General features: G+C 36.6%; 1 protein-coding gene across 1 annotated transcript in view; it reads right to left on the reverse strand.

Moving 5' to 3' along the window:
• Positions 1 to 380: 380 nt before the first annotated feature.
• Positions 381 to 23,810, reverse strand: part of LOC106940898 (mineralocorticoid receptor-like) — a 32,924-nt gene continuing 9,494 nt past the window's right edge. Inside the window, exons 6-8 of the mRNA XM_015023770.1 lie at positions 20,405 to 20,535; positions 9,149 to 9,306; positions 381 to 6,829 (exon numbers count right to left, since the gene is read on the reverse strand). Coding sequence (XP_014879256.1) covers positions 6,674 to 6,829; positions 9,149 to 9,306; positions 20,405 to 20,535 — 445 coding nt within the window. The 3' untranslated portion in view covers positions 381 to 6,673. The remainder of the gene's footprint in view (positions 6,830 to 9,148; positions 9,307 to 20,404; positions 20,536 to 23,810) is intronic.

Genomic DNA, 23,810 nt, shown 5'->3' on the forward strand with positions numbered 1-23,810 from the left:
CAGTCATATTCAATAAATATGTTTGTATGAGGCTCATTTGTTAGATGTTTTGAAAATAACCTTTAAAGAAATTAAAAATACTTTTTATTAAGCCCAAACTTCAGTATTTTTTGTTGTTTTTTATTGGTCTGATGTAATACTCTAATCCCAAATGTCATGTTTTCATGAGCTGTAAGCAGAAAATCACAATTAACAGAAATAAAGGCTTTACATTGAATTAATTAAATCATGTAATGTGCTTTGCTGAGTTAATTAGATTACTGAAATAAGTGAACTTTTCAAATGTTTTCTTATTTATTGAATATGACCGTTGGGTAGGCTGTAGATTTCTGTTTTCTAAAATAAACTACACAACACAAATAATCAGATCACATCAATCAGTCAGTGTAATGGTTTTATTAGAATCTTGCAATATTTCTGCAAACACAAGTATGGCAATATCTGCATTAAGATATACAGTAGTATCTGGTTTCAAAAAATGCTGAAGGAGGTTTGGTGAAGGAGGTTCACTGTATGTTTGCTAAGAAAACTTGTACTGAGTAAAAAGGTATTTTTGGATCTGGAAAAAAGCATTTCTGTATATTTTTATATATATATTTATATATTTATTAATAAATAATGCACTGCCATGGCCGTGGAGATATGGCTTAGACTGTCTACACCCGATTCACAACTCTGAAAAATGGCAATGACATGACTCCATACACACAATGACGCAATAGTGTCAGGAACAGCAGTTAGACTAATCGTGAGACAAACAAGCCAAAAAAGGAGTGAATTTAGAAGAGGACTGTTCAGAAGACAATGCAGCTCCCTGGAGTTTTGGGAAAGTTTTATAGCTGGCAGTAGGTAATGACTGATGACCAAAAAATAAACTGTACATTAATCAGCTTCCCTCTCTTGGAACTAGTTTGACAGTTGTGAATATTCTTGTTTACTTTTTGCTGGAAGTTGGATGAGAGTGTCAATACAGCTCACAGGTCCGTCTGCTGACAGAGAATTGCACTTACTTGCAGAAGATTTTCTTTTCTCTCACTTTGTTAAAGTGACAGTTGGAAATATTGAATTACTAACAATGCAACTTGAGCACAGACAGATTTATATGCTCACTTATTTCTAACACTTCCCATGTTCCCGGTTCAATTCTTTGCTGTCACACTTTAATCCCCCTACTGCTTGTAGCTCATAGTTTGGCAGTAAAAAATTTAAAGAAATAGTTTGGGAAAAATCTGAAGTGTGGATTTTGTGGATTTGTCATTAGTCAGTATGTTACCTGCTGAAAGCTTTCAGAATGATCTCAGTTTGGGGAAACAGAAGTTCCCATGAAAGAGTCCTGCTAATGGCTAGTCCAGACTGAATTTCTGCTCCAGTCTTTGTGCTTTAAAATGGTTGTTTACTCTGAGATGTTCAAGTATTTGTATTGAACCACAACTGTCTAGTTTTCACAGTTTGGGGTAAACAAATTTAGAAAACAGTCAGGAGCAATCAAAACTTTTTACCTGTTATTCAATTACATAGTTTGACATCTCAGCATCCATGTTTGATGCAAAACATATAAATGAAATGATTTCTAAAGTACTCTACACCAAAGCAATGCAAGAATATCTGGGAATTATGTCACACAGGAACTTGAGATTCTGTGTTTTACCCAGCAGAGTGAAATAGTTTGAAGTTATGTTTGCCATGCTTTGCAGCTTCAAATAAATGTGGCTTAATAAAAGCCAGATATAAAAATGAATCGCTTCACATTATTGTATTTGACATTTTAATGGTTGTTTTATAATTTTGCTTTGCATTGTATTTTTAAATTTCAATGAAATTATGGCAAAATTAATTTTACTGTATTCATATAAACATGAACAATATTTGGTTCAAATTGGATGACATCTTCTTTAAGTGTTTTTTAAAGTTAGACACTACCTGCCTGTCTTTAAAAGAACTGGTTATGTTCAAATCTCATTTTGTGAAGCATCCATCACTCAGTCAGTGAAAAGTTGTTTCTTGAAAACATTACATGGTCATTTGAAATCTATATGTTCCTTAAAAAATGTTTTTCAATCCACTTTCAGATTGTCTTTACTTAAGAAATTAGCTTAGGTTTCTCCCATCAAAGATTATTCAGATTACTTTCTGCTGCAGGTAGATACTAACTATAACTCCACAGAACACCACATTAAAAAAAAAAATCAGTTTTCCCTTTCACGGTTTCAAGTAGCCTAATTTACAGTGTGAATATAGTTTTGTGAACACAATGGTACCAAACATAAAATTTATTTTATAACTGGAAACATTCATATAATAGTTGTTTTTTACTCAGAGCTCATAATGAGACATCCAGTCTCACTTGGAGAGGTTGCAGAAGATTCAACATCCTGGATCTACCTTCCTTTAACATGTCCCAGTTCCAACAGTATGTGACTCCTTGGTTTTTATTATTATAGTGCTTGTCAACTTTGTCACCATGGTTACGATATCCCCTCAACAGGAAAGAGGATCCCTTTCTTAATACAGCTTGTTACAAAAGTTTTAAAAAAGTGCTTTTGATTTTTTTTATTTGTTTAAGGAAACAATAATGAAGAAAATAAAAAAAAGCAAAATAAAAAATGTCCTCAGTGAGTAGATAATAAATGTACTCTCTCTAACATTCAGGTAGTATGCTCCATAAGTCTCTCACAATATATGATACATTCATTTCACTGTGCCAACCCTTACTCTGCGAGCCAACAAACAGAACATGGCAAGTGGGAAACATATTTTTTTCAACTGTTTAACAAGATGGTTAAAGTAGAAATGTTTTATACTACACTCAACATAAAGACTTGCCTTATTATTTACAATATATACTGTAAAACTGTAAATCAGGTGAGATAAAAAGGCACAAGTTTCCCTTTTTTTAAGTACATGTAAACATCTCATCAAAAAGCATGCAATAAGATTTTGTTTTACAAAAAGGATATCATTTTTAGACAAAGTACTTAAATATTGTTTTCCTGCAAAATATAATTCTCTCAAAAATACTTTCCCATTCATTCTATGAACTGTTAGACATTTTTTATTCTTTAAAAAGGACAACAAAAAGGGGGAAATAAAGAATTAAATGAAGCCTTTCTGGACAGGTGCTGAAAATTATTGCAGTGGAGAAAAAAAAACATTGAAATAATATTTCTGTAGAGTATAATGAAAGAGAAGTTGGCCCCACATTCTTACCCAATATATTTTTTCTCATAATTTATGGAGAAAAAAATCCATCAGGATGACAAAATTTGACACATCCACCTCTGATCTCCCAATTTGACAATAATAAGAAATAAAATACACAACCCTCTCCCTTTTCTGATCCCCGTCATTAAAACTATATTTCCTACACCTCCAAAGACAAATTAATTCTGGCTTCTGTTTGCATGAAAATGAACTTCAACTCAGAAGAGAGCGAAAAGTCTGGTGGAACGGTTCCAGACCCGACCCAAGATTATATGGGGCCAGAAGCAGAATTTAATTTGGGGCCCCAAATTAATTTGTCTGACATCTTCATTTGGTTAGGCAGCCAGAATCCTGCATTTAGTGAAGGTTCATCGTTATTTATTTATTTACAGCTACAGTGTTGATGAAAGGGGATTCTCACAGACACAAGCAGGAGAAATGACTGAACTATGGTGACTTCAGTCATACTCTTCAAAAGTATCAAAGTTTGTTATTTTGATATAACATATTCATATGTCAAAATAAATTAGAATTAACATTTTTAGTTCAAGTAGAGATGCACCCATCAGATTTTTGTGGCCAATTTCATATTTTTGTGAAGCTCTGACCCTCCAGATACAATTTTAGCTGATTTTAATTTCTCTTGGATAAATTTAATCAGCACTCATTCATTATTTACCTTAAGAGCAAAGGAACCACCTCAGTAGTTGAGAGGGGAGTTGCCCTAAAACGGATTTTTAAGATACAGATTTAATTTTAGCCTCCTAACTGTACGATTATCAGTTTGCTTTGTAGCAACAGCTTCCATGTGTATTCGATAAAATGTGGACTTTTTCAAAAGCCAACATTTCCAAAACACACCATGTTCCATGATAGAGGCTGAAAGCTACAAAGGATAATAAATCAGAGCAACTTGGCTACAACAGTCAGTCTTTCTGTTATCTGTTTAAATTACTCATTTAAATTAGAATTATGCCTAACATTATTGACATTCATACCTTTAAAGTGAAACATTTCAATGATACCTATATTTTTTCTAACTGAAGCATAAGAAACATTTTGAAGTGGCCCAGCCAAAGTCCAAACATGAATCTGATAGAGGAGGGAGCTAGAGATTAGGGTGATGGCAAAGCTGCCTTCCAACCTCAAAAGACATGGAGCATCAAAAAGAAAGATTTTTTTTTTTAAAGTATACTCATTTGACAATGTTTCTAGTCTTTTGAGAGATACCCAAATCATTTCCAAACATTTAAAAGGCCCATTGTGCTTCTTTAGACTACTACAATTTACTAATTTTGGTTCCACAGCATGTTTGCTGACCCAAAAATGATCTGTTGTTTTAGTTTCCTGATTATGTCCTGTCAAGTTAAAACTCAGCTGAGTTTTCACTAACGGTGCGTCCCGTTAGTGAATTAAGTCACTGATGTTGGGGGCTGCTTAGTTTGCTTAAGCCTTGGGCCGGCTTTGAGAGGTGCTGGTGCTCTAATGTAGCACACCAGCACCAGGCTAGGTGGCTAATATTATGCTGTCTGACTTTAGGCTGGGTGACCATGCAGAAATTCCTCCCTCTGTTATCAGAGTCGCTTAAAGAAGCAAACAATCCCTGCTAGCTGCGCTAATGCCTCATTTCACATTGTTCCTCCTCTGTGCAAATCTAAATGTGGAAACAGGATGTGGCTAAAATCTATGACATGTGCATAATAACCCACACTGAAAGAGCAGATAAACTATTCACATGCTTTCCGAGAGAGAGATAAAAAAAAAAAAAAAACTGCACACAAACTTCATACACACATGTAAATACACACTTACAGGGCACAATAACTGGATAAGAATCACGCCTCCCCACACACTTGTTATCTTCTCTGTCGCTTTTCAGTAGCATCATTGTAGTTTTTCACAACCGTCCAGAAACCAGTGGGGTGTGAGACTATTAAATGGTCCAGAAGACCGTAGTGAAAGTAATACAACTTGGCCCAAATATAGGAGGAAAAAAAGTGGAATCTACATTGGGAAAACTGACCATTTCAGCAGAATAATCTGTTCTTCATCAACACGTACCTTAAAACATCTTCTGTACATCAACTGAGGAGAACGGTGTTAATACCTGTACAAACTCGCTCGGTATTGATGTGTTAGCTGTAAGCAGAGTAATGCTCCACGTTGGATACTATAAACTTTACAGAGTATGTGTGTTCAGACTTTGAGTCCATATATATTGTAGTGTCTGGGCTGTCTGTTTGTTACTGTACATGTTACGTCTTGCCTCGCTTTGTAGAAATGAAGCACCTTAATGTAAAATGACCGGCTTGTCAAAAAAAACGAACCCTTCTATAAAATGCTTTTTATTGTCTCTGGGAAGAGTAGATAAGTGTTGGTTCACAAAGGGCTGGTTTAGCTTCATTGCGGGTAAAAACAGACATTTGGACAGCTGCTCTGGAGATAACACAAATGACAGCTATTACTATAGATTCACCTCAGTCAAATCCATTATCAGTCGACTCTTACTGAAATTGTTTCTGTAAATGCATTATTTCATCCTGCAACATTTTTTTTAACTTTTTTTTTATTTTTTTGCAGAAAAGGTAACGTGTTGCATCAATATATAACACAATGTCTCTGAAATAGTCACGGGAGTTTCATGTGCAAGCTTTCTTCACACTTGAGAGATATATTCATTTCAAAACAGCTCAAGCTTTGGACTTTTGCATAAGAGTCTTGATTGTTTCACTACACGTATTTAAACTTGTGTGTGTGTGTCGATGTCATTAATGGCCGTCACGATGCAGACTTGTGAACCGAACTTGGACTTGTTAGATTTGATGTCGTCGTTTAGCTTATGATGATACCTGTATAGCCCTTGGGTTACCTTCACAGAGACCTGCAGCCTCCACATGAAGTCCTTTGCTGCTACACGCAAAGCTAATTTACTAGTCTAAGCAGGATATTTCCAAGTGTGATTATTCTTTTTAAGACTGCATAAGCTAGATTTAATTGCAATTAAAAAAAAAAAAATCAGTGGATTTGTAAGGGAATCTCAATATAGTGCAGGTGGAGGGCATTTACGGGAAGGCATGTAAGTGTGTTAATTTTCCATCTACTCCTGTGTGAATATATTCTAGGTGATTTATGGCTTTATCTCCACAGAATACTGTTTTCATCTTTGGGGCAGGGTTGCATGGGTGTACATCAGGATGTTTTCGTCAGGTTTGTCAAAAGTCAATCTTGTCATGTCGTGCTCGATGTCTCAAACTATTCACAGCTCTAAGATGCTTATGGTGACTGCAGGGTCAAATCCTTCTCCTCACCACTCCGCTCGACAGCGATCCGAGGCGAGGACGCCGGCTCAGGGGGCGGCAGGGTGAGGGGCCGACACATCAGGCCTTTCTAGCACATGTTCCCTTCCCTGAACCTCGTTTTCCTCTTTTTTTCCCGGTTCTTAATGCCACTCCTGTTCCGGCTTTGCAGCGAGTCACTTCTTGTGGAAGTAGATAGTGTGAGTAAGGCCTGACTCCACCTTTGGTATCTGGTCACTGATGATCTCAACCAACATTTCGGGGAACTCCACCTTCAGGGCCTGCGACTCACGAAAGGTGTAGAAGCAGAAGTCCAGCAAGTTCCCAACGAGCTGCACATCACAAACACACAACTTAATGACAACAGATCCCACTTTCATAAACTGGCCTTGCAAAGATCTTATTACTGCTTAGACTTTTTTTTTACATTTCACAACCAAAAAGTTTGTTATAAATTTAACACAAATGCAGAGAATTATGTACATTTTTCAAATCTCTTATACAAATGAAAATGTGTGGCATGCATTGCTATGATTATGAGAATAAAGTTATATTACAAAAATAAAGTCTTATGATAACAAAGTCAAAATAACACGAGAATAAAGTCACAATAATAGGAATATACAGTCATATCACCAAAACACAGTTTGAATATTAAGAGAGTGAAGTTTTAATTTTCTGAGATCTTCTACATGAAAAATGATTAAAAATATAAATGATGAATGTTTGTAAAGTTTTGCTTTGGAATCAGTTTTACCAGTTAGGAAATAGATATAAGCATTAAATTACTGTTACCAGCATGATTTTTAAATGGTTGAGCATACATCGAAGAGATAGAGATAACAAGATGGACTTGCCAAGTACGTCACGTCACATTGTGATAATTCTATTTTTCACCTTAAAACTATTTTATTCTTATACTTTTATGCTTTTCTTCTGACAAAATCCTATCTTTATTTTGCTAATAGTATGAGTTTATTCTCATAATATTATGATTTCACTCTTGTAATGTACAGACAATTCTCTTAATCTGGTCCTGATACCCCTCTGTCCTCTAACATCCCTAAATCAAATGCAGAACAACTGATTGTCTTTAGGATTTAAAACTCTGTCTGTGTGTAATTTCACCTCAGCATGAATCCAGCTGTTCTGCGCTAGAGAGCATTAGTAAACAAACAGCAGCATGAGGGGAAGTAACACAGCGGGCAGGTCAGGAGGAAAGTTGTGTAGAAGTTTAAAGCAGAGTTAGGTTATAAAACAATATCCAAACTTTGAACATCTCACAGAAACCGAGAGACAGAAACTCAGACTACACATCATATACACTGCAAAAACACAAAATCTTTCCACATATTTTTGTCAAGTTTCCACTGCAAATATCTTAGTACACTTGAAATAAGACAAAGTTAACTTACAAGTTACTTTAGCAATAAGTAGGAGATTGCCTCAAGTCAATATTTTTTAATATTAATAAAAAAAAGTTCTAGTCCCACTTGGTGAATTATCTCACTTAAGCAAATTGTCTCATGTTAAAAGTGAAATAATCTACCAATGGAACTGATACTTTTTCAACAATTTTAAGAAGTTACTGACTTAAAACAAGCTCCTATATCTTGCTGAAAAGTTACTTGCAAGTTAGTTATTTTATGCGCAATAAGATATATAAGTAGAGACTATCCCAAAAATACTTGGTGAGATTCTATGATTTTACAGTGTACAGTCCTTACAGTGAAACATGGAGGTGGCAGTATCATGCCATGGGCATGGTTTTGACCTTTCAGCAGGACAATGATTCTGAATTAGATGAGCAAGGCAGGTAGGGATGGGACTTCCAGCTGTAGTTACAGCAAAATCTGGTTTTCCTAAATGTTGACTCAGTTTGGCTAAAGAAAAAAGTCAGATGTTTTCTTTTGTTAAAAGAAAGGAAATTATAGTTTATGGATTGTTTCTTGATTCCTCGTTTATGCACTATCTTGTTTTTGTCCGTCACATAAAATCCCAGTAAGTTGACAAAATGGGGGAAAATTTAAATGGTCTGAACACTGTTGCAGGACAGCTTCTTGTCTTCATCTGAAAACAGGAACATTTTATTACATTTCTCTCCGTTCAGGTTAAATTTCCTTTATTGCTCTATTGTGCTGACCACTTGGGGGCAGCATGTTTTTTTTTTCTCTCTCTCTACCCAGCTCTCCCTGAGAGAAAGGTCATTCTGTCAGCACAAACCCCAATTACTTAATCATAAGGCTGAATTAATTCTGGTCAGTTATCTTTATGACTTCCCGCTTGCTGATCTTCACCTCCAGGCTTTGCTTTTGCACCAGCCGACCCCGTGCATAGACACAGTGACACCTCAGCGTCCTGATCCAACAAACCGAAAGCCGGTATCGATCCTCCTCTGTTCCGTTCACCAATACAGCGTGGCACTGCCTCTTCCAAAATAACTCCCCACTCTCCCCTCAGGGATGCAATTATCCTCACTGCAAACCACACAATGCTATTGAACCGCTAACTAAAGCATTAACCAGAATCCACTATGTTGCCATTTTACTCAACTTTTCCTCTAAGAGCAGAAGCCCAAAGTGGCAGCAGTTCAGAAAAGAGGGGCTTTGCAGGGAAGCGTGTGCAGAGTGGACCAGGTCAGGGGAACTTACATCATGCATGGCGTCCAGCAGCTTGGTGAGCTGGAAGAAGCGCTGCCAGGTTTGGCCGGAGTTGTTGGTCGCCTTTCCCACTGAACGTCGCAGCTCCTTGATGTAATTAACCCTCATCTCCTCGAATGCAGCCTGGTTCTTCAGACCCTCTTTGGGAACTGGAATAGAAATATAATTTGGACTTAGCAAAAAAGACCAAAAAAAAAACAAAACACTTTCATACTGTAGCATTCTAATAATAAAGTTTTCATCTGTATGTTGTTGTTTGACGTGTCAGAATTTCTTTTTTATCAAATAGCTAAAATAATTATATTTTTAAAAAAAATGTTTGGTCAAAAAAAAAACAGACATTTGATATTTTTACCTGTCACCTCTGGTAAAACAAATATTGTCAAAAAAGGGCAGGGCACAGCCAATAATATATTCACTGGAAGCTGATCTCAGCGTGTAAAAAAGAATCCAAGTTGACTGAGGTTCAGTGTGAAGTTTGCAGTCAGTGATGACATGGGGAGCCAGTCATCCACTGTGTTTTCTCAAGTCTCAGGTCTAAAGGTAACTCTGGAGCACATCATTCCTCCCTCTGCTGTTGAGGTTAATGGGCATTCAGACGTCATTCTCCAGCAGGACTTGGGACCGGCTGCCAGAAGTACCAGTACCTGCTTTAATGACCAAAGTATCACTGTGTTTGATTTGCCAGCAAACTGGCCTGACCTAAACCCCATCGAGAGCCCATCTGCGCACAAGATGATAGGAGAAACTAAACCCAACGATGCAGACGAGCTGAACCCGAGCTTCTCCAACATCTCAGTAAATTTTCATTTCTGTAATAAACGGAAACATATTCTTTTTTCAACTGAATCTTCAAAAACACTTGAGTATTATTTTAATCTGTTTCCCTTCATAGAACAGGTTAAAAACTTCACAAATTCAGACATTTAGAGTTTGGAGAGACCCACTGCTTCAACCCTCAGCTCCTGAAGATGTCTTCAAAATACAAAAAAAGAAAACATTCACAGTTGAAAATCCAAATTTTAAACAACATGCAGAAAGCTTGATACAGCTTAGAATTGGCTGGCAAGCAATCGCTTAACACGATTTGCAGAAAACGGGCCAAGACATATGCAGCCACCAGTGTGCTCCTTTAATGACGGGATGTGGAACTGCGTAAAGGGTAATTAGAGGTGCTTGGTGAATTAGGCTTCAACTCCCACACACAAGACTGATTTGGGGGGCATTTTCTCTCTGTTGGTGATTTAAGCCATTTTAGCAACTCGCTATAATCACATGCACCATTTCCAGCGGTAATTAGTTATCCACTTTAGGTTTATGAACAAATTCATTCATTGAAAGTTCTCAGAAAACAATGATGTAAATCTAACTGTAAATCTTTTTGAACTTAGGCTCAGTTAGTGAACAAACATCTGCAACCTTCACTCTAAGGTTATTAGCTCAGTGCAAAAAGATTTACTTACATTTAATCAGCTTTAAAACAGGACAAATTCACTGCAAAAACACAAAATTTTACCAAGTTTCTTGGTCTAGCTTCTAGTGTGAATATCTTAGTACTTTTGAAGTAAGAACAGAGCAACTTTTCAGTAAGATATATCAGCTTATTTTAAGTCAACTACTTAATATTGATGAAAAAGTGTTAGATTTACTGGCAGATTATTTTACATTTAAAATAGATATTTTGTTTACAGAGACTTCATCATTCACTTGATTTGTTCTGTCTCTTGTTTTGTTAATCTATTATGAATATTTTAAATGTGTTAAATGTTCATAAGAATTAAAAGCTTATTGATCTTTCAGAATGTGATCCCCACTTATAAATTACCTCAAAACAACAATATTATTGTTTATCGCAATAACTTCTGGGGTAATTTATTGTCCAGCAAAATGTGTTATCATGACAGGCCAAGTTGAAATCCTGACTTCTTAATTGGAATGTTGTTAGCTCAGTCTGTTGTCACACCCAGCGTTCCGATTTCCGAGGTAACTGGAATGCAGCATTAGCCCCTGCTGGTCAAAACACTGGATTGCCTCATCGGCATGCAGCCAAGTTCTCCGGAGTCCTGCTAATGACCTCATTATTTGATTCAGGTGTTGAAGCAGAGACACATCTGAAAACTGTGGGACACCTGCTCTCGAGGGTTGGAGTCTGACACATATTCAGCTTCTCATATGAGACCCACATATGTTCACATGTTGGCTGAAAACTGAAACCGTCCACCAAGATGCGACAGGAAGTAAACACAACGCACCGAGACAAACGCTCAAATTGAAACCTACAAACCCGTGGCAGTTGTGTTTTTGCACAGCAGACTGCACTATTCTCAGCTCTAATGGGTTGAAAGAACCGACCCCAACACACACACATCCAGTCACAGACAGTGTTAAATTGGATTATATTCTTCTGTACTTGTAAGTATCCCGTGAACCTCGGGTGAACTAAAACTGCTTGAAGAAAAAAATTACAAAATAACACAACTGAAAGGACGTGTTTGAATTGCAAGTCTCAGAGGATAAAACACTGTAACTGTGAAGATGTGTGCTCTGTTGCCTTCTTCCCTCGCTGTGTTATCCTTTTCACTGTTTCTTTAACACACAGACACCTCCAGGCCTAACGTACATGGAGCTGAGAGCCGATAGAAAAACAGATTGTTCTCCTCCGTGGAGGCTGGGAGTCCTGCGCTACATTTCATGGCTGACATGATGAGAACGTGCTAAAACTGAGGGCCACATTCAGACCTTTTGTTTGTCTCCCACTGACCCAAATGGACCTTGCTTTGAAAATGGCCTGGCCTTCACACAGTTTCTCCACATGTGGCCCAAAAATAGGGCATTTGTATAATTTAGTATCAAATGGATTTTTGTTTCTGCATTACCCCTTCAACAAGGCTGCAGCTCTTATTTATCAACATTCCTTCAGGTCCAGTGGATTGCTTACTGGTTTCCATAATGGGCATAAAGGCCATTAATTTTGGATTTTTAATGATTTCTTTCAATAAGCGGTGATCAAAGTTGCAGGGCGTCTTAATGGGACAGGGCCGGGGCCTTTTAACTTTTAGTATGTGATTAGGATTGACTGCCGCTGGTGGTTTCTATCTATCAGAATAAAAAGGATTTGTTTGACAGCACTCATTTGGATTGATCACTCAAAACAATAAAAGCGCAAAAAACCACAGTGTAGATCTAATAAAGAGAATTTTAGATTTACACAAGATGGAAAAGCCATCTGAACTACAAGTTAATTGGATGTGATGTTATTTGGCAAAGCTTTATGCTGAACTCCAGAACTGTGCGGCTCATAGTGGGAGCTCTGATTTCTTCTTTGTGTAGACTTTAATGTGTTATTTTTGGTAGAGCCATTGCTGTTTTGGACATTTTTCCCTTTGGTTTTGGATGCTGTGAGCTGGATGGATTTTTACTCTTATTTTTTTACTCCGACAGTTGTTATGATGCGTAACTGTGGCAACAAAGTGTTTCTTTCTACTTTTTTTTTTTTTTTTTTTACAACCGGGAGCAGCTAGTTAGCATCTCAAAAGCTCAAATAATACCTGAACTACGACCCCAGAATCCCAGAGGAGTCTAAAAGGACGTTTTGAGGATGCAGAGCACAGAGAGAAGGAGGACGTTCAAAGAGGAGGAAGTTCTTACATCGATCATGTCCCAAACTCCTACGTCTCTCTGCCTGGCAATCTAACCAGACGACCAGATAGATTTAAAGTGGAGTGGCAAAAGCAAATGAGATGGATTAGCAGTGTTTGCTGATAACCAATGGTGTCGTCCAGGACATTTCACTGTGAAATATCGTCTTTTTTCCTGTCATTCAGTCAGTGGCTTCCTGCCCACATCATCACCGTCTGCAAAAACTATTTTAGATACTTTGATGACATGAGTAACAACAACATTTTATTTCCCTTTGGGATAAATATTATTTTCAAATTGAACTGAATCAAACAAAATTTCCTTAGCAGAAAGGATGTTGGTTGGGATGCTGAGAAACACCTGAATGATTCGCCTCTGGGAAGTCAGTTTTAAATCACTGTGGACCAAATCATTACCAATAAAGAAATTAAGCTGCTCAAAAATTTACACCTTCAAGCACAACTAAAACTATTGTTTTTAGAGGTTAATGCAGCTTCATGTTGCATTATTATTCCACTCAGGAGAAAGAACGGTTCAAACAAACCGTTTAAAGCAATTAATGCAACATTCATGGTGAAGATGACTGGATGTAAACCTTTGACCTTCAGACTGTATGTGCACCTGAAGCAAACGGAACAAGGCTGCAGTTTAATGCATGTAAGAGGTAAGATCAGCTGTGGTTAGCAGTGGAAGCGTGATGATCAAAGCTCTGTTGAGTCCAGTAAAGTGCCTGAACACCTGACCCACCTGCTCTTAGCCTGATTAGTAAAAAGCACAAATTCAAGCACATAAACAAACCAAATGAATAAAGAGAATACTTTAAATGCAGACCCTCTGTGTTTGTGAGGAGATGAGGAGCTTAACTGGTTTGAACAGGCCACTGCTTTTGTACCAAATCCAAATAGGGTCATAAGACACCGCAGGCTCAGTGAAACCTTAGCCAAGGTCACAGAGAAATAACAGCCCTTGTCTCTTTTCTCTTTATCCCACTTTTCCTCTTTGTGTTTTGCTCGTTCACCTTATGTAGCATACAAATGTACTTTTACAAGCCTGCCCAAAGGCACACACACCAGCCCTGACTCTGTAGAGCTTCCTCAGCTGACGGGTTTTGACACCTCCTCTGTAAACAACGTCCAACTATCACATTTGAACAAGGGCTTCCTACAATGCCTGCAGTGGAACCAAGCCAAACTCCTCTCCAGTACGGACACTTCATCATGCGGGCTTTGGACCATCGCAGGATGATTATGATCCTCATCTTAATTCCTCATATTTCACAGTTTTATGATGACTAAATCTGAAATCACAAGAAGGGCTGGAACGACTTGGCAAATTATTCGAGTACCTCAAGTATTAAAATGTCTTGTTAAATTTTACTAAATTAGCTCACTGTGTTCCAGCCGGATGTTTTTTGGGTTGCACAACACTCTCGCTTCCACCAATGAGCTGTTGATGAATGCTACGTGCTATTAGCAGCTTGCTACGGAAAAAATGGAGAGGGAAGGAAAGCAGGGCATGATAATTTGTTTTAATTTTTCTTGTTTTCAGTTTATGTCTGTTCAAAATAAATAAATTAAATTAAAATTAAAAGTAATAATAATAATAGTAAACTGGTATCAGTTTAAAACACTTCCAGACCTCTGGCTTTGCTGTCTGCATGCTTAATAATGTAACTTTCTTTCCTTCTTTCTAGTTTTTGCTTAATATATTTTAGCTCCATTTTGTTGCTTGTTGAACTTACTTATGAAGAAAAGTAATGGCATGAAAAAAACCAGCAGATTAGAAATATCTGTTTTATAACAAAACTCTTTCATACTTCAAACTTTAGGCTGAAATTGTGTGACATAAAAGATTGTGTTTGCTATTTCCTCATTTTAAACTTGTTTTTTAATTTTAAAAGTTAATGTGAAATGTTTAACCTTTTTGTTGTTTTTGCACTTTAAAATACTTTTTTCTACTCAAAGCCTGAGACTAAAATGGCTGTTTGAATGTTATTGTATTTTGATCAATAAAATGTGTTCTTGTTAAAAAACGGAACTGAATAGTTTACTTACAGCGTTTTCTCTTTCATGTAATCTTTTACGAGCTTAAGTAGCTACTGCAGATTATTCAATTTATCATCAGAATAATCAATAGACACTCAATTACTAAAATAATATTTTCTAATCTGCAGTATAATGAACAGTCTGTGAAAAATCCCCCGTTTTCATTCTGCATCCACGCCTCTTTTATCTCCACTCGCTCTTTCAGAACTCCAGTCGGGGTTTTAAGGAAGTGCAGAAAAATAGCAGGTCTTGGAGCCTTGCCTGGCGCTTGACTGGCCTTTATTAAGTGCAGCGGGGCTTTCTGGAAAACCTCCAGAGAACCAGTGAGGAGAGGAGAGGGAGGCCACAGCAACAGGAGGAGCCGTTCTGCCATCCCGCTGCACTCCTAGTCTTTTCTTTCTTCCTCCCAGTTCATGTGCACCTGTTCTCATTTACTAACACTAACTCATCTTCTGAACTGGTGTTATTTTTCATGTTAATGTATTTTAGCTCCTTAGTTTCTGTCTCCTAATTAATCTCTCCCAAAACTTAGCGTTGTGGTGTTAAGTAAAAGCCGGATGCTACCATGATAAAACGATGTTACATTCAAATATGGCAACTAAAACTAAAACATATTCAAACGTGAGATTTTGGGAAGAAAATTAAAATACAACAAATATAACTGGACGAAGTGAAAATGCTGTTAAGATATTTAAGTCAAAGCAAGTAAAGGTAAAATACTCCACAGTAATAAGGAACACTCATCCCAGGATCAATGATGTTGATTAAGTTGTTCAATAAAGTGATGAAAATGCTCTTAAAATAAATACAACAAAACTGAAGAAATTGTTTCAGGAACACTATTGGATTCTCATAAAGCTCCCATTACCATTTCTAATGAAAAAAATCAATCAGATACTCTTGTCATGGAAAAAACACACTGAACCTGTCAGTGAAAAGACAAAACAACGGTTATGTTTCCCTTAATAAAAAGAAATTATTCATTTGTTTTATACCTCAGCAATAATGAATATTTTTTTTTCCATTCTGTAATGCCATAGAAAACCATATAAAACCAGAAAAGTCTGAAAAAATGCTTCTCCAAATGAAAATTTGTTCTACATTATCGGGTCACCCAGTTTAAAAGCTGTATGAATTGTTGAACTTTAATAATATTGTGAGATTAGACAAAAACCATGAATACAGACTAATGCCGACAGGTCAAAGAAACAGTTTGATTAAGTGAGAATGTCATGATCTGCTCATCTTACAATATGTATATTTTTTATGCGGTTGGTGTGTCAATGCCATCTTTATTCATAAATCTGCACTGACCACCGATCTTTAAAAAGTTTGACCTGCTGACTCCAACTTTGTAGCTCAGATTTGCTCCAAACAGGTGGAATAGCGACATATTTCCCCTGTTGCACAATAGCCTACATTCATTCAAAGGGACAAAAACCCACACAGTATTTAGGCTACTATGAGAAGAACAGGACAAGTATTTCAGTATTTCTGTCTTAAATGTTCTGAGGAGAAAAGTGAAATACCTGGACTAATTGTCACCCTAAACACCGTACCTGACATTAACACATTGTGGCTTCTGCAGGTGAGATCTAACAGCACAAAGTTTCCTAATTTACATCTTGAAGTCACAAACTAGGAGCAGTGTTAGTGAGAGGGAAGGAATTTGTGCCAAAACTTCTCTTAGCTTCAGGATAAAGCAGACGCAGATAATGAAGGACGAAATTCAACATAATTCCCAAAAAGTAAAAAAAAAATATATATATATTTAGAAAACTATTGGAAATGATTTGATTTTTATTCTGTGATAAAAAGTACAAAGATGTGCAGTCTGGCACATTAAATACTTTAGCAGCAGTAAGCATTGTCACTTGAAAACTTCCAGCCTCTTGTGTTAGGTTGATTTTAACAAAGTGCTCCTGTGTTAATAGTTAATGACCTGCAGCAGAATATCAACAGATCTGCTCACCTTTTTGCACTCAAACATTGTTTCACTGTTGATTTAAAATGAGATGGGTGAGGGTGCTTATAAACCTGCGCAGTGTTGAAGGGCTGTTCTTTGAAATACTCCTCTCTGCATTATCTTCTGGTTTGTGATCTGACACAATTGCATAAATTGTTGTAGCTTACATGAGAAGTGTAACTGTTTTCTGTTCACTACTGACACCACTTTCTACATACCTTTGCATAAATGGTGACGTCTTTCATCACAAATTAAAGCAACTGCAGCAAAGAATTCATAATGTAAGCTATTGTAAAAGTATCAGTATGTAATATTTATTTAATAAATGATATCACTTTGCAACCAAATTACTTGTATTTATGTATTTGATTGATATTTTGTGACAACAAAATTATCCACTTCGATTTTACTGCATACATTTGAAGTGTAAAAACAATGGTTTTATAATTAAAATCTTAAAAGTGTGGCGTGCATTTGTAGTCAGACCCATTTACTCTTGTAGCCCTAAATAAACTCCACTGCAACCAGTTGCTCCTGTAAGTGCTCTAATCACCACATACACTAAAAAAGCTAAAAGAAAACTCAGGGTCCTTACAAAATTTCAGTCTGTATTTGTACAGACATGTGGCAAATAACACTAGGCTTGCAACACAAATGCTTCAACAAAGTGCAAACTCAGTAAAGCTGAATACAAATGCACTTCACACATTTTTATTTGTGTAAACTGTTGGAAAACCACGTATCATTTAGCTTTCACCTCCCAGCTCTGCATCTTTTTGTCTGTCACATAAAAATCCAATTTTACATCTTAAACTTTGTGCTGCTAATGTGGCAAAAATATGTAGAAAAGGCACAGTAACTAAAACTCTCTCTCTCTTTTTCTTTTTTTTTTACCATTTAAGACATATTTATCTATTATAATTAAAATGACAGTAACAGTCACAAAAGAAGAAGCTTATCTGTTCAACTATGGCTTCAGAGTTTGTGGGTGCACTTTGGCAGGATGTGGCATCAGGATGAGACTTTCTGTTGCAATGATGTTGGTTAAAATCAAACAAGAGCAGAAAACATTTCCGTCACAGAGTGGCAAAATGTCGCCCTTTCCTTTGCAAATAGCTAACACTTCTCTGCAACATCAGCTCTGTTTTCACAGTTTGGATCTTTGTTAACGGATTACTACGAATGAGATTAAAGTGTGACCTTACAGACTTTATAAAAGCATGATAGTGGGTGCAAGAGGAGCTGCTCCTGCCAAAACTGTCTCAGGTGTGTGCTGGAGCAGAACACCAAACACCTTATCAGTACACTTCCTATGTGAACAGCAGCCTTTTGGTAAAAGCAAGGTGGGAGGTTTTTTTTTTAACACAGACATCCAAATTATAACTGCTCTAATTTTATTCATACAGTTGAGAATTTTTTTTTATAAAGAATTATGCATAAATTACATACAGAGACATTTTTAGGCATGATTCTGCTAAAACAAATTTAACTTGTTTCATATCCAATATTGTGATTTTTCTTTTTTTCTATTTTGGTAAAGTGGGTTGCACTTGAAGCATGCACCATAGAGAAGTGGATAACACTTTTTTTTTCCTGAAAGCATAATTCCTTCCACCAATCAAAAAGCTGCAGATGATCCTTGTGTTACCCCATATGTACATCATATCTCTAAAAACATTCACTAACCAGTGCAAATGATTGACCTCAGGCGTTCCAGTCCCTTCCATTATGACAGGTGTGTGACATCCAGCATGGGGCTGCGACTAATGATTATTTTAGTAATTAATTATTCTACAGATTTTTCATTCAACCGCTTAATTACACATTACAAATACTTTAAAAGCTGCAAATAAACAATTCATTTTTAAAATAAGAAAATAAACATTTTATTGTCTAAAAAGCCAAAACAGAATTTCTTTAGTGAATTTGAACTGGGTGAAGCTAAAACTATGTCACTTAAGGAGTTTTGGGCAAGTGTCTTCACAGACAAAGGACTTTTTATCTTAAGTGCGAAATGTATATACGGTACATATATATTTTCTATAGTCTGAATATGTCGTGATTTTTCAGCAAATGGACCTTTTTGAAGCCTGTATACTACAGTTAATGATTAAACGATTAACACATTATGTCAACTTTCTAAAATAATGGTCAAAAGGGAATTTGGCAAAACAAATCAACATCTGTTTTTTGCCAAAAGATGATTTAGTCAAAAAGTAAAAACACTTTTGAGAAAAAAATGTCTTGTGCTATTATCTTTGGAAGGTGATGATTATTTCAATAACTGTTACGATTAATCCGATAATCATTTCAGTGCCATTACAGCACCTTTCAAGTAGAGATGTTTCAACAAACATGTCTGAAATACTGAATCAAAGCAGCTCAGTGAATGTCATATACTACCATGACAGGATGCAATAAGTCCAGCTGTGAAATTTCCTCATGACTAAATATTTCAGAGTCAACTGCAAATGATTTTATAAAGCAGCCGAAGGAAATGGCAACAACAGTCTCTCAGAGGGGAGTGGAAGGCTACATAAAATCACAGAGAAAGGTCAGAAGATGCTGAGGGGGAGAGTAGGCAGAGGTCACCAACTTTCTGCAGAGTCAGTCGCTAAAGACCTCAAAGCTTCATATGGCCATCAGATAAGCTCAGGAAGAGTGCACAGGGAGCAGCTGCATCCGAACCGTACATCGCCAAGTTCAATGCAAAGCGTCAGAAGAAGTGTAGAAGGGTTTTAGAGGAGTGATGATCCAAGCTCCTCTGTCTGGATGTGGCTGTTTCCAGAAGAGGAGCAGCAGATGACTGCTGTCAGGTGTAAATGTTGGTGCAGAAGGTATTATAGTGTGGAACTGCTTTTTAGTATAGGGTAACTTTATAGAATAACATCAATATTACAGGATTCCTGCTTAGTCGCGGTTCAGTATAAACGTATTCACCTATTCACAGATTTTTCTGTGGAATATCTCTCCAAATTATTTGTGGAAAATTTGCCAATTTGCAGATTTTTCATAGAGCATGTCTAAAATATTCAAAAGAAAGGTAAAGAACTTGAGAAAATCCGACTTGACTCGCTAATGGCAGTCAATCCAGCAGCGTCTTGTACTTTGCTTGGTGATGATTGGCTGTATCCTCAAGAGCAGAGATAACAAACGTTGAAGATATTAACGTCTGTGGTAATGTTAAGATGGTTTCCGCTGAATATAATGCAAATAAAGATCTTGATGTGGTCTGAAATTAAATTTTGATTCCTCTGCTTTAGCTTCTCAAAATTCATGGCTAGCTAAGCAAGGTGGGTAGCATCAAGCTAGCCACACCACCTGCCTTATATCTGCTTAAAAAATAAAAACAACAGTGTGGAGTGAAGGAAAAAAAATTAGAACAATAGCTTGAGAAGAAATAGTTGATAAAACAGGAATAGTCACTTTACAATTTTGACGATATTTCAAACTAAAAAGTAAAACAATAATTACCAATATGGGCTGATATAAAATGTCGTGACCCATTTTTCACCCATGTCGTCCAGCTCTACTTTTCATCAACATTTCTGTACAAAGAGAGAATAAATGGAGCGCGCCGTAAGGCTGGCTGCCTACCTGTGCTGAGAAGCAGAAGCACCTTCATTGAGAGAAACTCGTCGTAGGTTAGCTGCAGCCGAACAAACTCCTGGCTAACTTGCCTCATGCCGAGACACAAGTCATACATGGCCGACTGCCGCATGCGCTCCCTGTGGAGGGAAACAGAGAAAGGACACATTTACAGAAACTATTTATATGAACTTGGCTGCTGAGAGTTACTGTTAGTACCCACTCATCCATTTATTTTCTCCTAATTTCATGAATTATTTCTGTCTATCTTTCCAGTTGCATTTAAAACAAACTAGTTGAGTCCAGGAAAAGTGAATTTTCATGAAGTTTAGAGGAGAATCCTGCTTTTCTGGGCTGAGAGCTGAATACCAAATCCCCCCAGATTGCAGAGATCTGCGTAGAGTATCGCAGCACAGATGCACTTCTTTTTCCAAAGCTGTGGCTAGAAGACCTTATAACTATTCCTGGTCACCATGGAAACACTATTAAAGAGGACACATGTGATTGCTAACAGTAATTACACACATAAACGTACTTTGCTACATTCATGTTTAGTAAATTATGTATTAAAAATCCTTCATACAGCGCACCAAGTGTGCATGGTTGTTATACAAACATTTCCCTCCTCTTCTCTTCACAGACTTTTTATCAGTAAAGTAATCTTGCCAACACAGAGTCCGCAAAAACAGGAAAGAAACAGCAGAGAGGATGAAGCACGAGCCAATGAGAAACGTGCTGTGCAGATGCCAAGGATTTTCTGGAGCCGCTATAAATCGCCACCACATCAGGGAAAAAGTGGTCAGAGTCAAGCCGTGTGCCGGGACTTTAAAAAAAAGAGCTGGGAGTTTTATCCACAACAATTATAAATGTTTGTAGTTAAGGAAGGAGAGATGATTCTTAAAACAACTGCATTAAATGATGTAGACACACCAAAAAGCATCTGATTGAAAACAAGTGTTGACATGAAGGCATTAAGTGCTTTGGAGAATTGAATGTAGCACAAAGCCAATAAGCTGTGACAGAAAGGAGCTGCTTCCCTGGTGAGTGGGACAACTTTGTGGTGAAGTTTGTGAAAGTCTCACACGTTTCCCTCCCTCCTCCTCTCTTTCTCTCTTCCTGAAATCAATTTTGCTGAATCACTGCCCAAAAAAAACAATTCTAACTTCTTTCTCTGAGTCTGGTGTCCTCTGTCTTCCTCTCTCTGTTACTAAAGTAAAAAATATTTATTGTAGAACACAAACCTGAGGACAAATACAACTTTAGTTGAAAATAATTTTACAGTAAATCAGTGAGTATACAATTAGCAACAGTAACATCCGTCGTAATAAAAACAGATACATGTTTGTGTAGATATATGAAGGTGTGTGTAGTGTCCAAGCCCCTGAGTGGGTGTGCGGTGTATGTGTTTGACTGACAGCTCAGCAGCAAAATAATGTAAATAATATTCCAGTTTAGCAGTTTTTTTCAAGCATTACAGAGATATGTTTACATTTTCATCCGCTGAGGTGTTAGAAATGCAGATTTTTCTGAGACATGTTTGCCAGCTATATATCTGGCTCAACAACACAAAGTGAGTCATTTGGAAACTATTTTATTTTATTTTCATGTCTCTCAATTCTTGGTAGAAAAATGCTAAAAATCTATATTTTTTCCTAAATTTTGCACCCAAATAAAATTTATTTTAAACAGTCCAAAGTTTTGAACAACTGATGCCAAACGACCTTGTTGAGTCGATCAATCAGGTCCGATGGGGAATCTATTAAACTTTCTTCATTTCTTTGCAGCTTGGTGTTTTTATTTTCATTGCCGAAAGGTTGAGGAAATACAGATAAAACCATTATATGCTGATTATGGGTCATAAAAGCAATGAATTGTTTAAATGATTGTTTTTAGCAACAGTAATATTTGTTGTAGTTCTAAAGAAAAAAGAATAAAATTGGTTACAAGGTACTTGTTTCCCTTTAATTGTACTACTCAGGATAAACTGCATACTATTGCAGTTTTATGGTTACTGTTTAGTGTATTATTCTAAATTTTGTTTGTTTTTATACATTTAGCTTTATATGCCTATGACATAATAAGATCATGTTGGATTTTTTTCATTGCTCGTCAGTGAAATTATACTGAAATTAGAAACTTTATGCTTGAAACCAAACCAGTGGCCAGACAGACCTGATTGTTTTCTTTGTTTTATCCAGAGATTTGCTTTTTCTTTTAAACACGTATATCAGCCAGTTTAAAGTAAAAAGAATATTGTGCAATGGAAATTAGAGACAAACACAAATAATGCAGTCTTCCTTTGAGTTTAATGTGAAAGGATGATCTGATTTTTTAGTACTTATGCTCCATCAAATATAGATTTCAGTCCAACAATTAGGAATTGCCTTATGAGCCAATGTGAATTAAAGTTTGTAAAGACAAGTGGACATTGTTCTCCTACCAGCAGACTAAGTGGGTTTAGCCAAATTACAGACTCACTTTGGCCCAATGTTTGTCTAAGGCTATGAGTGACCTGAAAAACTCTGCTGCACATTAATCAGCATCAACGTCACTGAATTCAAGAAAGCAGTGAAATCCAGTTTGGTTAAACAGAAACCATGTGACTCTCAGCATCCAGTCTGCATGTCCTCTGCACTCTGCAGACAAATAATAAGCTGCCAATGAGACTGACTCACTGTAAGAGAACAGGTGGTTCTGAACACATCTATAGATAAAAGTTCAGGTACACAAACACATTCAATGAAGATGAATGAGGAAAGAATCTGACTCATTTCACAAAAATAAGTGAAATGAGTCAGCTTAAATCATAGAAATAGCTTCATTTCACATATTTTTATTACCAAAAATTAACTGCAACTAGAAAATGTTATGTCTTTAATTTGCTAAAGTATTAAACTATCTTGAAACCACAATATGTAGATATATGTTTTACTTTTTTTGGTAATTTAATTGTTTTGCAGTTCTTTTTTTACGCTATGACTGAAAATTGTGCTCTGCATGTTTAAAAATGCGATTCTACACAATCACAGCTTTTTATTTTCCCAGCTGGAATAGTTTCCTGCCTTCCCACTCACTCAAGAAATAATTTAATCTATTAAACAATTCCACAAAGTATTGAGTGAATTTTCTTAGCAGTTAAACTAAAACTGCTACAAATAGTTTTTTCAAGAATATTAGATTTGATCTAATTCTTCTTTTGTTTTATTTGAATTCTGGACTCTCGTATTGCAGTGAGCAGTTACACTTCTGCAGTATCAGGCGGATCTTTTCAGGTCCAATAGACATAGAATAAAATAAAAGATTAAGCAAAAAAAAAAAAAAAAACCTCCCTAAAACAAGAGTCAGGTACTGGACAAAAAATTGAAAATGTTGTTGCATTTCAATCAGAAACTCTACAGATCTTCAGAAAGCCTGG

The sequence above is a fragment of the Poecilia latipinna genome, unplaced genomic scaffold (assembly GCF_001443285.1).
Source record: "Poecilia latipinna isolate Pla-1442-1.1 unplaced genomic scaffold, P_latipinna-1.0 Scaffold3406, whole genome shotgun sequence".
Lineage (NCBI taxonomy): Eukaryota > Metazoa > Chordata > Actinopteri > Cyprinodontiformes > Poeciliidae > Poecilia > Poecilia latipinna.